The sequence below is a fragment of the Hyposmocoma kahamanoa genome, unplaced genomic scaffold (genome assembly GCF_003589595.1).
Source record: "Hyposmocoma kahamanoa isolate Upper Pololo Valley unplaced genomic scaffold, ASM358959v1 93, whole genome shotgun sequence".
Lineage (NCBI taxonomy): Eukaryota > Metazoa > Arthropoda > Insecta > Lepidoptera > Cosmopterigidae > Hyposmocoma > Hyposmocoma kahamanoa.
The window spans coordinates 17,769,552-17,783,128 of record NW_020654810.1 but is presented as its reverse complement, the minus strand read 5'-3'; the positions used below and the strand labels follow the sequence as shown (position 1 = coordinate 17,783,128).

General features: G+C 35.5%; 1 protein-coding gene across 1 annotated transcript in view; it reads left to right on the top strand.

The window, feature by feature from the left end:
- Nucleotides 1–13,021, top strand: part of LOC113237090 — a 38,138-nt gene extending 25,117 nt beyond the window's left edge. Inside the window, exons 8-10 of the mRNA XM_026473350.1 lie at nucleotides 21–105; nucleotides 8,042–8,195; nucleotides 12,765–13,021. Coding sequence (XP_026329135.1) covers nucleotides 21–105; nucleotides 8,042–8,195; nucleotides 12,765–13,021 — 496 coding nt within the window. The remainder of the gene's footprint in view (nucleotides 1–20; nucleotides 106–8,041; nucleotides 8,196–12,764) is intronic.
- Nucleotides 13,022–13,577: the final 556 nt, after the last annotated feature.

Here is a 13,577-nt window from a genome sequence, read left to right as displayed (position 1 = left end):
TTTGATATCGTGGCTCGCAGGAAACTCCACGTAGTCCGTGTCCAGAATCGTCGCCCTGACGTCGATGGGGAATATGTATACGCTTGCCGATATTGGAGATCTCAAGTATGTATTGCACTTTTACTAGCACTTCAGTGTTTAAAAGTATTATCCAGAAATTAACTTAATTTAAATTAAAACTATTTTGGTTCACAAAACCCTTTGACGACTCGTGAAGCTCGAAACCTAGACGAGCGCTCAATATGTATCATGATTTTAAGCCGAGCACATACAATACAGATATACAGGGTGTTTGCGGATACGTTATCCCAACCCATTGTTTCTAAGTCAGTAAATGATTATAATTTTATTAATGTAGTGGTTTTTGAAATAATTACAGTAAAGCGTTTTGTTAGTAAATAGTTTTATTATTATTATGTATCCCAAATAAATACTGACATTAGAGACACCTTATATTTTGCATTATTTCAAACTTTTACAAGGTTCATACATTATTTGATTTTAACGTCTATGATCTCGAAGGGTCTCCCTTCGTACATCCACCTGGAATGGACGTTGCAACACGCTTAAAATGTCGAAGTATATAATGTATTTTTATATACAATTAAGTCCCAATTTTAAAACTTTACATTTTATGTTAAAACCTTTTTGATTAGGCGACTAGGAAATTGTCAAAAGTCGCAGTACTGACGGCCGTTTTCTCATGCTCCTATTGGTAGCAGTTTGAGGACTAATATATCCTTATGCTCCTATCGTGACGTCGTATCTTATAAGTACACTGAACTAGAATAAAAAAGAAATCAAAATAAAATTATACTTATTTGTATCGAGTTCTTAGGTTTTCGCGATTGTTACACATAGGAAATGAAACTATTTTTCCGGATTTAAATCGCGTATATTTGTTTTTTCAAACAAACCGATGTTTCGGGCCCTTTACAGGTCCCATGGTCACGTTTGACTGAGGTGGTAACAGTCTTCCAGTTATGTCTAGTATTGATGCAAACCACCCAATTTTTTTCACTATAGTTACTATAGTTATTAATTAAATACCTTATTTTTAATTTTACAAAGAAAACGTTCCAATTTACGTTACATTAAGTTTTGCAAATTATTTTATTGAATGAATTTTTATTAAGTTCAGTTTATTATTAATTAATAATAGAAACTAGAATAAACTAAAACATATTAATTAGTACTGCAGTCTTATGAGTTTGTCCTTATTTATTATTTATAGCGAGCATGTCATGGATAAACCTACACATTCAATGAAGTTTGACAAACCCCAGGTCCTTGCAAAAGAAGTCCGTTATCTACCCAGGATGTTGCGAGAGGCCATTGAAATTAAAAAACATCCTAATTTCAACAGGGAAGATGGTTTCTCAGTACCACCAGTTTGGGATCCAATATTTCCTCTAATGAAATCTAATGAAAAATCCCAAACAGACATAAGACTGCAGTACTAATTAATATGTTTTAGTTTATTCTAATTTCTATTATTAAATAATAATAAATTGAACTTAATACAAATTCATTCAATTAAAATAATTTGTAAAACTTAATGCAGCGTAAATGGGAACGTTTTCTTTGTAAAGTTAAAAATAAGGTATTTAATTATTTACTTAACGCTCACAATCAACATAACGCTCACAATCAACATAGCCCCGCACTAGGGAAAACCCTGTGTCGCGGGTGCCATGGACACACACATAGACAACCACAAATTACACCCAAACTCACGAGAGAAATAAATGTAGGCCATACAAATATTTCTCCCGGCCCGGGAATCGAACCTGGGACCTCTGCGTGGCAGTCCGGCATGGTAACCGTTCGGCCACAGAGGCAGTTATTTTTAATAACTATATGTTTGTATATAATGTTATAATTAATAACTATTGTAACTATAGTGAAAAAAATTGGGTGGTTTGCATCAATATTAGACATAACTGGTTGAAGACTGTACCACCTCAGTCAACCGTGACCATGGGACCGTAAAGGGCCCTTAACGTCGTCGGTTTGTTTGAAAAAACAAATATACGCGATTTAAATCCGGAAAAATAGTTTCATTTCCTATATACTTATTTGCTTATAGAACTGATAACCTGAGTGTAACAATATTGTTCCACTTTTGCTTTTTATAAGTGTAGGCTTTTCTATATTATCACACATTTTAAATTTATTTATCAAAAATCAAATTCGATTCCGTCTTCAGGAAAATCACAGACATGTGAAAATGACAAGTAAAATGACTTTTGTTTCATTGTTTATAAAATATATGGAAATACGTTAATAGCTTTCACTGCTGATAAGCTTAGAGAATCGACAACATATATACGAGTACTACAATATCAAATATATATAAATATAGGTGACAGTACGTTAGTAGGAGCACGAGGACATATATATCCTTTTGATCCTACCAGTAGGAGCATATGGACGTATTAGTCCTTGTGCTCCTACGAGTAGGAGCACCCAGTAATAGCATGAGGAAACGACCTTTCTGACAAACTCATGATATAAAGCAATTTGATAAAACTTGCTAAACAATTGGAATTAAATATTTTTTTATTAGCATGAAAAAAGTTATTATCTTAACGCTTTCAAATCGATTGCGTAATGGTTTTAATGCGATAGTAAGTCATAATTAACTCTGCTGCTGTACGAACCCTATCACACCCTGTATAAGGCTGTTGGATGTCTTTCGAATCTCGAGTAAAAATCTGCTGTCTCAGTCAATATTAATATATACTTAAACGAAATGTATGTTTTAACTTGTCTTAACTGTTTTTAAGGATTTCAGAGGGATTATGATTTAATACTTGTTTTATTTAATGTACTGAACATGGTTTTCAAAAGATATTAGCTAACAAATAAGAATTATATTAGTCGACTTACAAATGTCACTTTGAACTGTAATTAATAAATGTAAAATTTTTATTCTATCTACAAAATTAAAATAATATTTAAGTCTTTTCGTGCGATACCATTTCAACTTATTACGATAAAAGATATCTTATGAAAATGCAATATAATCCTTACTTTTATTATGATAAAGAATATTCGTTGTCAGATTCTGTTACGTTCCAGGTTTTTGTATTGCGTTAACGCTCTTAAAACCTTTGATCCCTATAAAATCAATATCAAGCTATTTTCAACTCTATAACTTTGAAATGTAGCCCGGCAGCAAAGCTCTGAATTTAGCGGAAGCAAGGGTGCTACGCGGTAGAGGTTGGGGTATTTGGTAAACTAGGAGATACAGCATTCTATGCCACTGTAATGTTACTTTCTTTACACCGTAGGTGATAAGTTTTTCTTTTTAACATAATGTATTATCAGATAATATAAACATAATATGTTTGGTTAGTAACTTACTAAACGTGTCGCGACGTACTTATTTGACTACGAATTATTATTATAGGAATTTATAATAATTTCAAACTTTTTTAAGTTCGAAGATAAGAAGAAGCCTAATTCAACATCCAAAATTTAATTAAGCAATTTTAATAAAGTAAGTTCATTATCATTTTGACTGTCGTAAGTTAATGAATAGCATTTGAAGTCGAAAGCTCAAACTTGTAATGTTCGACATTAATTCCACATCAAGTTTAATATGAATTGGCGAAAATATAATGAACTTGGCGCATTGTGATATCGTTTTCAAATAATACAGGCTGATGAATAATTTAGTAGTATGGTGTGTAAAAACACACGCGTAGCGTTACCAATTTCATTTTGATAAACCACGTGCAATTGGCACATTAGTAATAATTAGGGTAGGCGGAATACGTAGTTGTTGGAATGCAGTCCGAGTACAGTATCGCGACCACCAAATGCTATGACAGGTTAAGTTAAGCTGATGAAATTACAGACACATGGGACTTGTCAACTTATGTCTCAGAGTGGCAGGCGCAGTGGCAGTGCCCTCAGATCTTTGTGATTTAAAGCACTTAGTGGTACTGAAACTGTTATGAATAGGCGTATCACTTACCAAAAGGTGGGCGACTTTTTCATCCCGTCACTTGGTCTCATAAAAAAAAGTTGCACGATTACGATGCTCTTTCACAAAATGAAAAGCTTCTTTTTTGTGTAAAATAAAAAACAGGCTAAACTATAAAATACCTGTTATTCTATTTACTCATGAGGGACAAACTTCCGATCAAACATTACTATTTAATTATTTTGAACATAACATTGTACGGACAACGGCACATCAGACTACACATTTTTGTTCGGAAATCGCCTCCATAGCAACGGAACAAGATACGTCAATGTGTAGCTTGATGTGCTGGCGTGTGTACATAAATAATTATATACCTCGTATGTCAAGATTTGCAAAAATTTGATATCAATAACTACTCACCTACCCAACCTATCACATCTTTCTTCATTCAAATTCCGTACCTTTTTCATAATCTGTAATTCAGCTTTACCAACACTTTCATTGACCAAATGCGAAGGCAAAACCATTTACAATAATAATAATAAAAAAGTGTTACTTACTGATCAGTGTGTTATTTCAGATGAATTACAAACGTTTTGTTTACTTTCTTAATTACATAATTACTGATGTTAGAAAATCACTAGCTAAAGCCAGTTACTTTATTGGTAATAGTTTTCTTTAATATATTATAGTTACAAAAGAAAAGCGAATGTAAAATTAAATTTTGAATGTCAGGATGATTCCCCACCACGATAAATCAATTAGTTTTTTGTGAAATCATTCGTTTGTAAATTTTTTTGGTGGTGTTGAACCAGAAACATTGTGTTTTGTTATAATTAATTAATTTCATATTAGATTAGATAGAAATACGAATAGAGTTTACACGGTTCTACAGATATACTCGTATTACACAGTTTTTTGATTGTTTCGAATCAAAATTCAAATAATTTCTTTTTCTAAGTATTATGTTATTTAAATAATCTCAGTACAGAGTACTAAAAAAACCTACCTCAAAAGTACGCGGAATTACATATAATTATTACATATAAGTTTTATTATATCGGTTACCGGAAAGTGAGCAAATCTGAATTTATCCCCTAGTTCACCACTATACGGGACTTGACACAGGAGGTGATAAAAATCGGTTCTCACTACTCAAAGTATATTGAGAGAGAAAAAAGCCTTGAATTGGAGAATAGCAAAATCAACCATTAAAGTAATTGCTCCTTATACATAGTACAATTTAGGCGCTATTTATAAAAATGAATCTTCATGTGTGGACAGCCACCAGTACAGTACAGTAGATGATTTTCTTTAAAATTAAATGGTACCACTATGGAGGTACCCTCTTTCCAACAAAAAAATAATCATGAAAATCGGTTCATAAATGCCGGAGTTATCGCGTAATATACATACAAAAACATGCAGTCGAATTGAGAACTTCCTCCTTTTTTGAAGTCAGTTAAAAAAATAAATAACGCTAAAATTTAACGCGCTAAAAGCACAATAATGTCAATTACTAATTTTTAAAATTCTCTTTTAATATCAGTGAAACGTTCAACAACCAGACTTTTAATGTTTACTTAACTAAAACTGACTATAAATTCTATAATAAATATTTACAACTATATAACAATAATTATTGTCAGTACTCTTGTTCACAACTTAAGCATGACTTTATCTACAGCGGGTAAAAACCGTTCCCATTTTTCGATGGGCTTATCGTCGTTAGCCGCTTATATATACCAAATTCGAGTTTGAAGTTCAAAATTTCGTTGTAGGAGAGCCGAAGTAAAATATTATTAAGAGTAATTTTTTTATATAATTACTAACTGGCGGGACGAATAAGTCGTGCGCCCGACGATGAGCGACACGCCTGTCCAGTCCATAGCAGTTGCAGAGCTCAGAGCTTCAAATCACAAAGATCTTAGGGGCGCTGCCATTGCCACCGACACCTTGAGACATAAGTTGACAAGTCCCATGTGCCTGTAATTTCACCAGCACCCGTACCTTCAAAACCGGAACGCTGTAATGCTCACACTACTGCGTGGCGGCAGAAATAGATAAGGTGGCAGTATTTCCCTGGACTAACGCTTTTACAAAGAGCTCTAAAGCTACTATCTTCTTTCTTTCTTTCTCAAATCCTGACGACATCTTACTTAAATAAAGCGGGATGGACTTATTTAAGTATTCAATTGATAATAGGTCCCACATGACCACTAACATAGTATTATCTCAAAATGGCTTTAAGTTAATATTACCTATTTAGTTTCAAAGCGATAGTGTTGTCCTGTCACTTTGAAATTAAATCGTATATGAATGACACATAAATATAGTGAAATTTTTCGGATAAATTCATAATATAACGCAATTTTTGAGATAATCATATGTTAGTTGTCAAGTGCGAACTGTCAAATTTATGTCACAGCCCGGAGACTCCATATAACGGTCGAAAATTATTTACCTACTACTACTACATACACCAAGGCGCTATCAGCACACGCGCAAATGTGTGCGTGAAGTGGCAGGGTTACCCATCACTTGCTCGTACTATTACGTTACGTGAAGCGGCAACATTGCGAAAATTCCTTAGATTTATTTAAAAAATATATTAAAAGCACTTAAAATGTTATATTTTGGACAGGTAACTTTAAATAAAGTAACCAAAGTATTTGAAATTGCGTGTCCAATTTTATCATTACCTAGTTGATAATTAGGTATATTCACTACGTAATATTTATCGGCAATACAAATAGAAAATTCGAGAACCCTTGTCTAGCTCACGAAGTTATGGCGTCTTATTATATTGGTATAATAAATCTGTATTATATATTACTCTGCACTAAAGAAAACACACAGTCTCAGACATAAGTTTTTTTACTTACTTAGTTTCATCTTTCAAAAATCGAAAGAAACTCCTCTCTTTACCCATTTAGATTATTATAAACAGCCGTACACAGCACAATTCACGACCATTATAAATAGTAACGTAAAATGATGTTATTTAATAACCTACAAATTTCGTAATTAATAAATGAAAACTACTCAAATATCAAAGCCGTCTTGGCGCGAAAACGGCTCGCCGACAGGCTTGTTCTCGTTCAGTCAATGTGACCGTCAATGTGCGAGGCGTGGTGCGGTATCTAAAGCTAGGGAGGGGCGGAGAGTGTCCGTTCTCGTTACTTATTTGTTCTCTGTTTATGTAATAAATTGTAAGGCTGTAGTCAAATTTATAATTTTAAATCGTATCAACCATACACTGTGATGCTTGCCATCGCAGTCAAAGGATTTCCCAATCGGGGTTGTTTCCAACAAAACTAGATAGATAAACTCGACAGAGGTGACCGGACCGACACACTTATCATGCTTCACGTCCTAGGTCTAGGCCTAGTTAGAAGCTTTGCTTTCATATAAACAAAATAGATTTTTTTTTGGAATGCTCTATAAATAATAATTTACATAGCCATTTCGTCTTTAATATTTTGTCATATAATTTAACGCTAAAGCTGTATAAAAGACGTACAGTTTACAACAAATATAAATAAAAAAATAAATAAATTTATTTCGAGTAACAACGACTGTTAGCATAAATTTAAATTTATTAAATTGACCCAAAATAACATTAAGTTGAATAAAATCCGAATAAAATAAAATCAAAGATTGAACACTTACAAAAAATTCCTTCGATCCGGCCGAATTCGAACCGACGTATTCTAGCCTAAACCTAAACCTTGCCAGGCGCTATGCCAACTAAGCAACTAAGCTTAAGTGTTCGTATTATAACAAAAAAGTGGAGTAATTTCACAAAAAATAATTGAATATCAATTCAATACAAATTTAAAATAAAATCAGTGGAAGAAATATTAAAATAAAATTAAAAGTAAGAATTAAAAATTTAAAACCCTAGATTACAATAAAACTTGCAAATTATGATAAAATTAACTGATACTAATATAATAATCTAATGTTCAACTAAAATCTGTTTCTATGTCAATTGCCGCCAAATCCATATTATTATGAAATCTTGTAGGTTTAGGTGTCACTTTGCCTAAGTTTCTATAAAGAATATTAAGTTTTTATAAAGATAATGCGTTTGTCACGCAGTTCAACCACAAAGGCAAATACGCCATCATAGGAGGCAGCGGAACTAACTGCGTGGAGGTGATTAATCTTCACAACAGATACATCACGTGCTCATACCCGGCTTCCGGCACCGTGCTGGCTGTTAGCAGCCATGAAGACCGTATTGCTTTTGGAGGTATGAACACTTAGGCCTTTATATCTATTGTAAATTTTTAAAACGGTTGTGGTAATCATGACGTCGACCACAATAGTCAAAGTGTAACTAGTGAAGAAACTTTCATAAGTGTTTAAATTCAGTAAACAAAGATATGTAGCAAGAACATAAAGAATTGTGTATGGCCTGCTGCTGACTCGATCTCTAGCTCAGTTGGTAAGAATGGGAGCCACGAGCACGTGGGATCGGAAAAGTTTGTATTTGTGTTTCTTCGATCTTTATATCAATAAATAAGAAACTAGTGAAGTGTTAAAAAATATAAATAGCAATAAAAATTAAGCGGAGCATACACACACACATTCACACATATATGATTCACACACACACGCACGCATGCACGCACCCAAGCACGCAAGCACACACGCACGCACGCACGCAAGCACGCAAGCACGCAAGCACGCACGCACGTACGCACGCACGCACGCAACCACGCAAGCACACTCGCACACACGCACACACGCACGCACGCACACAGACACACTCTCACACACACACACTCTCTCACACACACACACACACACACACACACACACACACACACACACACACACTTACACACACACACACTCTCTCTCACACACACACACTCTCACACACACACACATTCCCACATACACACACACGCACGCACGCAAGCACGCGCGCGCGCGCACATACGCACACACATACACACACACTCACGAATTTAAAAAACCTGGAAGGTTTGCTAATAAAAAATAAATATGTTATTCAATTTTTTTCATTGCCCGATATTTTAACATAGTCGCTTGGACCATCCTTGGACCAACTGAGGAGACGCGGGTATTACCCGTAGATCTGATGCCAACGATCTACCGTCTTTCCCACACTAATCTGGTCAATCTGACTAATTTACTATTGTATCTCGGAACTCTTTCAAATTTACTTCGACACAAATCATTAGTCGTGTGACTCAGATTTCTTATTTACACACTCAGAACCTTTGTGTGAAATATCGAGCTATTATTAGTATACTTCCTTTTATCGTATCGATGGCATAGATTTGCAGCCTAGACCTATAGGACACGTTTGCCATCGTCGTGAATGGATTTGCCAATCGGCGTAAGGTTCTCGCTGATTGTTGCTCAGGGTGTGTCAGAAGTATAGGGAATATCAATATTACGTTTTACGGGGAGGTTCCTTTCGTGCACCCCACTAGTATTAATAGTAGTATTAATATATCATAAAATTATATAAATAAGAGGTTATTGTAATTTTTATTCACATTTAATGGTTAAAGCCACCACTGAGCAAATATCGTAGTGGCTGTATTTTTTTACATTATTTATTTATTTAGGATATTTCACATAGAAAACGCTATATATCATATTATAAATGGCTTGTTAACACTCTCAGTGCCATAGAACAATTGATTTTTCTGAAGCAGCAGGCCATGTGGACGGCGCGCGAGACACGCATTTTTTTCACTGTACGCCATGACTGATCTTAAGGAACTTTTGTAGCAGGCCATGTGGGCTATCGGCTAGACATGCGTTTTTTTTTCACAGCACGCTACGCCTGATCTAGAGTATCTTTTGTAGCAGGCCATGTGGGCGGCCGGTGGGACACAAGTTGAAGGTGTCGTAGCAGGCCGCGCGTTACGCCGTGATTCCACCAAAAACAGACGGATGTCACCACTAAGGACGAGATCGATACTATATTACGATCTGGATCAGTTGTTAGCAGAAGAGCCAAATAATTGGCTGTATTCGTCGCATAACTTATATTATCGGCTTGCTGATGCAACCTTTGACTGGTCAGGTCTACAAAAATCGAAAAAAAATTTAATTCCTAATTGTGGTTCCTGCTTGTAGCTATGTAGGCTTATATGGCCTGCTAGATAAAATTCGAAAATACATGGTGGCCTGTTGCACTTGGGTTTATGTGGGCGGCCGGCGGCCCACATGGCTTGCTGGTTAACATTTGAAAACACACAGCCGCTTGCTAAGGTCGAATTTTTGTGAACAGCCTTAAATCATACTTGTACCTACGCCTTCCGTGTCTGTCTACATATCAGAATTTTCCTATTGAGGCTGACAAATAACAAACTACTTATGTATTTCATTATTAATAAAATACCGGTCTACCAACTGAGCCAGAATAGAATAAAATATAATAGAATGTGGTGAAAATTAAAGACCTAAAAAAAACTGACGTCACAATCTGCCCGCTACGGGCGTACAACGTTTATTGTGTAAGTGCATAATTAAAGTAAACTTGTAAATAAAGCTTATTAATTCATTATAACATTAATTTCGTTAATATCTATTCATACTTCATACAAATCGAGTCAGCGGAACTTACAAATTTCTCTATGCGTTTATTTGTTGTTGTATGTTTTTACTTTTTTGTCATAGTGCTAGCTGTAAGAAATCTAATGCCACCTTTGAAATTTCATATCTATGAAAGTTTTTCTTCACAAAACTTTGAAAATCAATGTTAATTACAAGCCATGTATTTGCTTAATGTACCTAAAGGACTCGAGATCTACATAATATATGAAAGGAAAATCCTTGACATTTTCCGTATGGACCCTTTTCTTAAGCACCTGCTCCCATGTGACCCCAATAAATTTTATTAAAGAAAAAAACCTGTTCTTTATTGGTGGATTCAACTTGGCTTAAACTTGTACTTCTTACTTACTATAGAGGCGACCCGTATTAGGCGTATTTAATTTTTTGAGTAGGTACTCCTTGGTTTGTTGTGAAATAATACATGGATTATTTTCAAGGTTAGTGTTCTCTACCTAATTTCGATGACAATTTTTATTATTTCAGTGCCTTATAATATTATCAGGAAGCATTATTTAATATATCAGAGTGTATTATCCTGAAATATAATTTAGTATTTGGCGATAATATGTTGGAATATTCAAATAATAAAATTTGACATCGGATTTAAGGTCACAGCATACGTAACGTGATTTTTCCTGTCTCCTACGGGGCGGTCGGCTTCATATGTCGTAGAGGACGGGATTTATTGTTAATATCGTTACATATAAAAACATACTTAGTATTCAAGTATACGCGACGGGAACGGGACGGGACGTGAAGAATAACACATATGTTATATGTGCCGATATTCTTCACGTCCCGTCCCGTAACATAAATTATATGTTGCCCATTCCCGTCCCGTATACTGCGACCTTTAGTCAGAAAACACCAACCTAAATCGTATCGTATCTGTGGTAACTTAAAGGTTTGTACTACCTTTCAAGCAAAAACCTTGAGTTTGAATCCGGGCTCGTACCTCTAGAGATTTTCGGAATTGATGTGCGAAATTAAATTTGGAATTTACCATGAGTTTTTCAGTGAAGAAAAACATGGTAATGAAACCTGCATGCCAAAAAAAAGTACACAACTCACGGAAAACGTGTAAAATCCCCGACCTACATCGGGCCATCGTGAAGTACTATGACCTAAACTCTTGCCCGAGAGACCTGAGTTCAGCAGTGGGACGTTTAAATGTGTTGATGACTAACCTGAAAAAGATCCATATACATAACCATTATATTGGCCATGATATTTTACATACGTACATACGGTAGACAGAAGTAGAAATTAATAACCAACTCGAGTCAGTAGCCACAGGGATATTTGGACACTAATAAATAAATAATTTATTAGACAATATCACATACATTGCTCTGATTCCATAATAAGTAGCTTACTTGTGTTATGGAAATCGGAAACAAGCACGGTACCCCAAACACCCAGTCCCGAGACAATATAGAAAAGTTTTTCTTCATTGACCCGGCCAGGGATCGACCCCGGGACCTCAGAGATGGCGACACTATGAAAACCGATGCGCAAGGCTCTCGCATGTTCTGTTCAACTGCGACCTTTCGAAACTGTATCGTCACTTAAAGAAAAATCAGCCTTAAAGAGAATAATTGTTTTAAGACATCATCGTCAAACCATTTATACTGGTCTCAACGTTGGGCACGGGTCTCCTTTCGCCACTCTGGCACAATGCTTTGGGGACTTTATAATTTTTCCGAGGGTTGTGAAACTTCTTCAACGTGCAGATTTCATCATTATGTTATCCGCTTTCACGTACATTACTGGCGAATCTGAATTCTATTTACTAGGCAACAACATTTAAATTCCTCAGAGCAATACAACCGCACGATCGCCGCGCCCTACGCCACTCGACCGCCGCATAGACCAAAGATAAGCCAATCTCGCCCGCACGCCTGTGACGCTCTTAAACTTAAAACCCATATAAATAGAGCGTGTTTTGCCATGACAATTAGATGCATGCGGTCGCTGCGCGGCGGCCACGCGGTTTCCGCGCGGCGTGAGCGCGATGAAATTCGAGTCGAATAAACGCGAATAAAGCTTATTAAATTCCCAGAAACTCAAAGGCCCGAGACCGGATTCGAAACCACGGCCACTGCTTGAGAGCAGTAGGTCAAACCATTGAGTTACCATGAGCCTTTGTTCTTTTTTCTAAGTAGAATGACTAAAATCAGGCTATCTGTAAATTGCAAGGAATAAACCTTTCTGACAGGCACCGCTCCAGTATTCAACATAGTCAGCTTCCACGATCCGAAACATGAAAAATACGAAGTCGATATCAGTCCCTTGGACTTCACACGAGTTCCGATACAGGAGTATGAAATGGATCTCACAAGAAGATCGTCTATAATAGAAGACTTGAAAAAGAACCAGGAAGGCAAAAAGAAATCAACAAGGACAAGTAACGAGACTATGGACACTTTACTAGACAATAATGAAGACAAGGTTGAATTGAAGAAACAAGACTAGTTGTGTGTAGAACTTTTCTGTTCTTATTTTCGAACTTAACAGATATAATGTACTTTATTTTTGGTATTAATTTTAGTTAGTCTATTGTTGAAGATTATTTATAGTGATTTCATTAAATGGCATAAAATAAAACAAAAAATAAAACAAATATTCTAATGCGTAAGTGCGTGCGTATATTAAAGTGCGTAAAATAAAAGTTTAACGTTTAATGTCTTTGTTTTTTCTATGCGAACATAAACGCCACATTCCAAACAGCAATGATGATTGTGTCTCAAATGACAGAGACACGCAAACAGCATATCAAGGGCACTAATCTATTTCAATTTGATTAAAGAGAGCTCATGTCCGGCCCTACGTTGAATGCATGCCGTTATTATTTCCAAGCCTTTTTTTAGCTAAATTACAGTCTTGCTACGATAGTAACGCCTCCAAAAAACATTTCAACAAAAATCTTAGTCAAGAACGCAATAGCAACTTTTTGCTTGCGTCAAACTATGATTGCGAATTCAGTATGACTGTACAAGTTCACAATAGAATTTAAATAAAGAAAGCATTT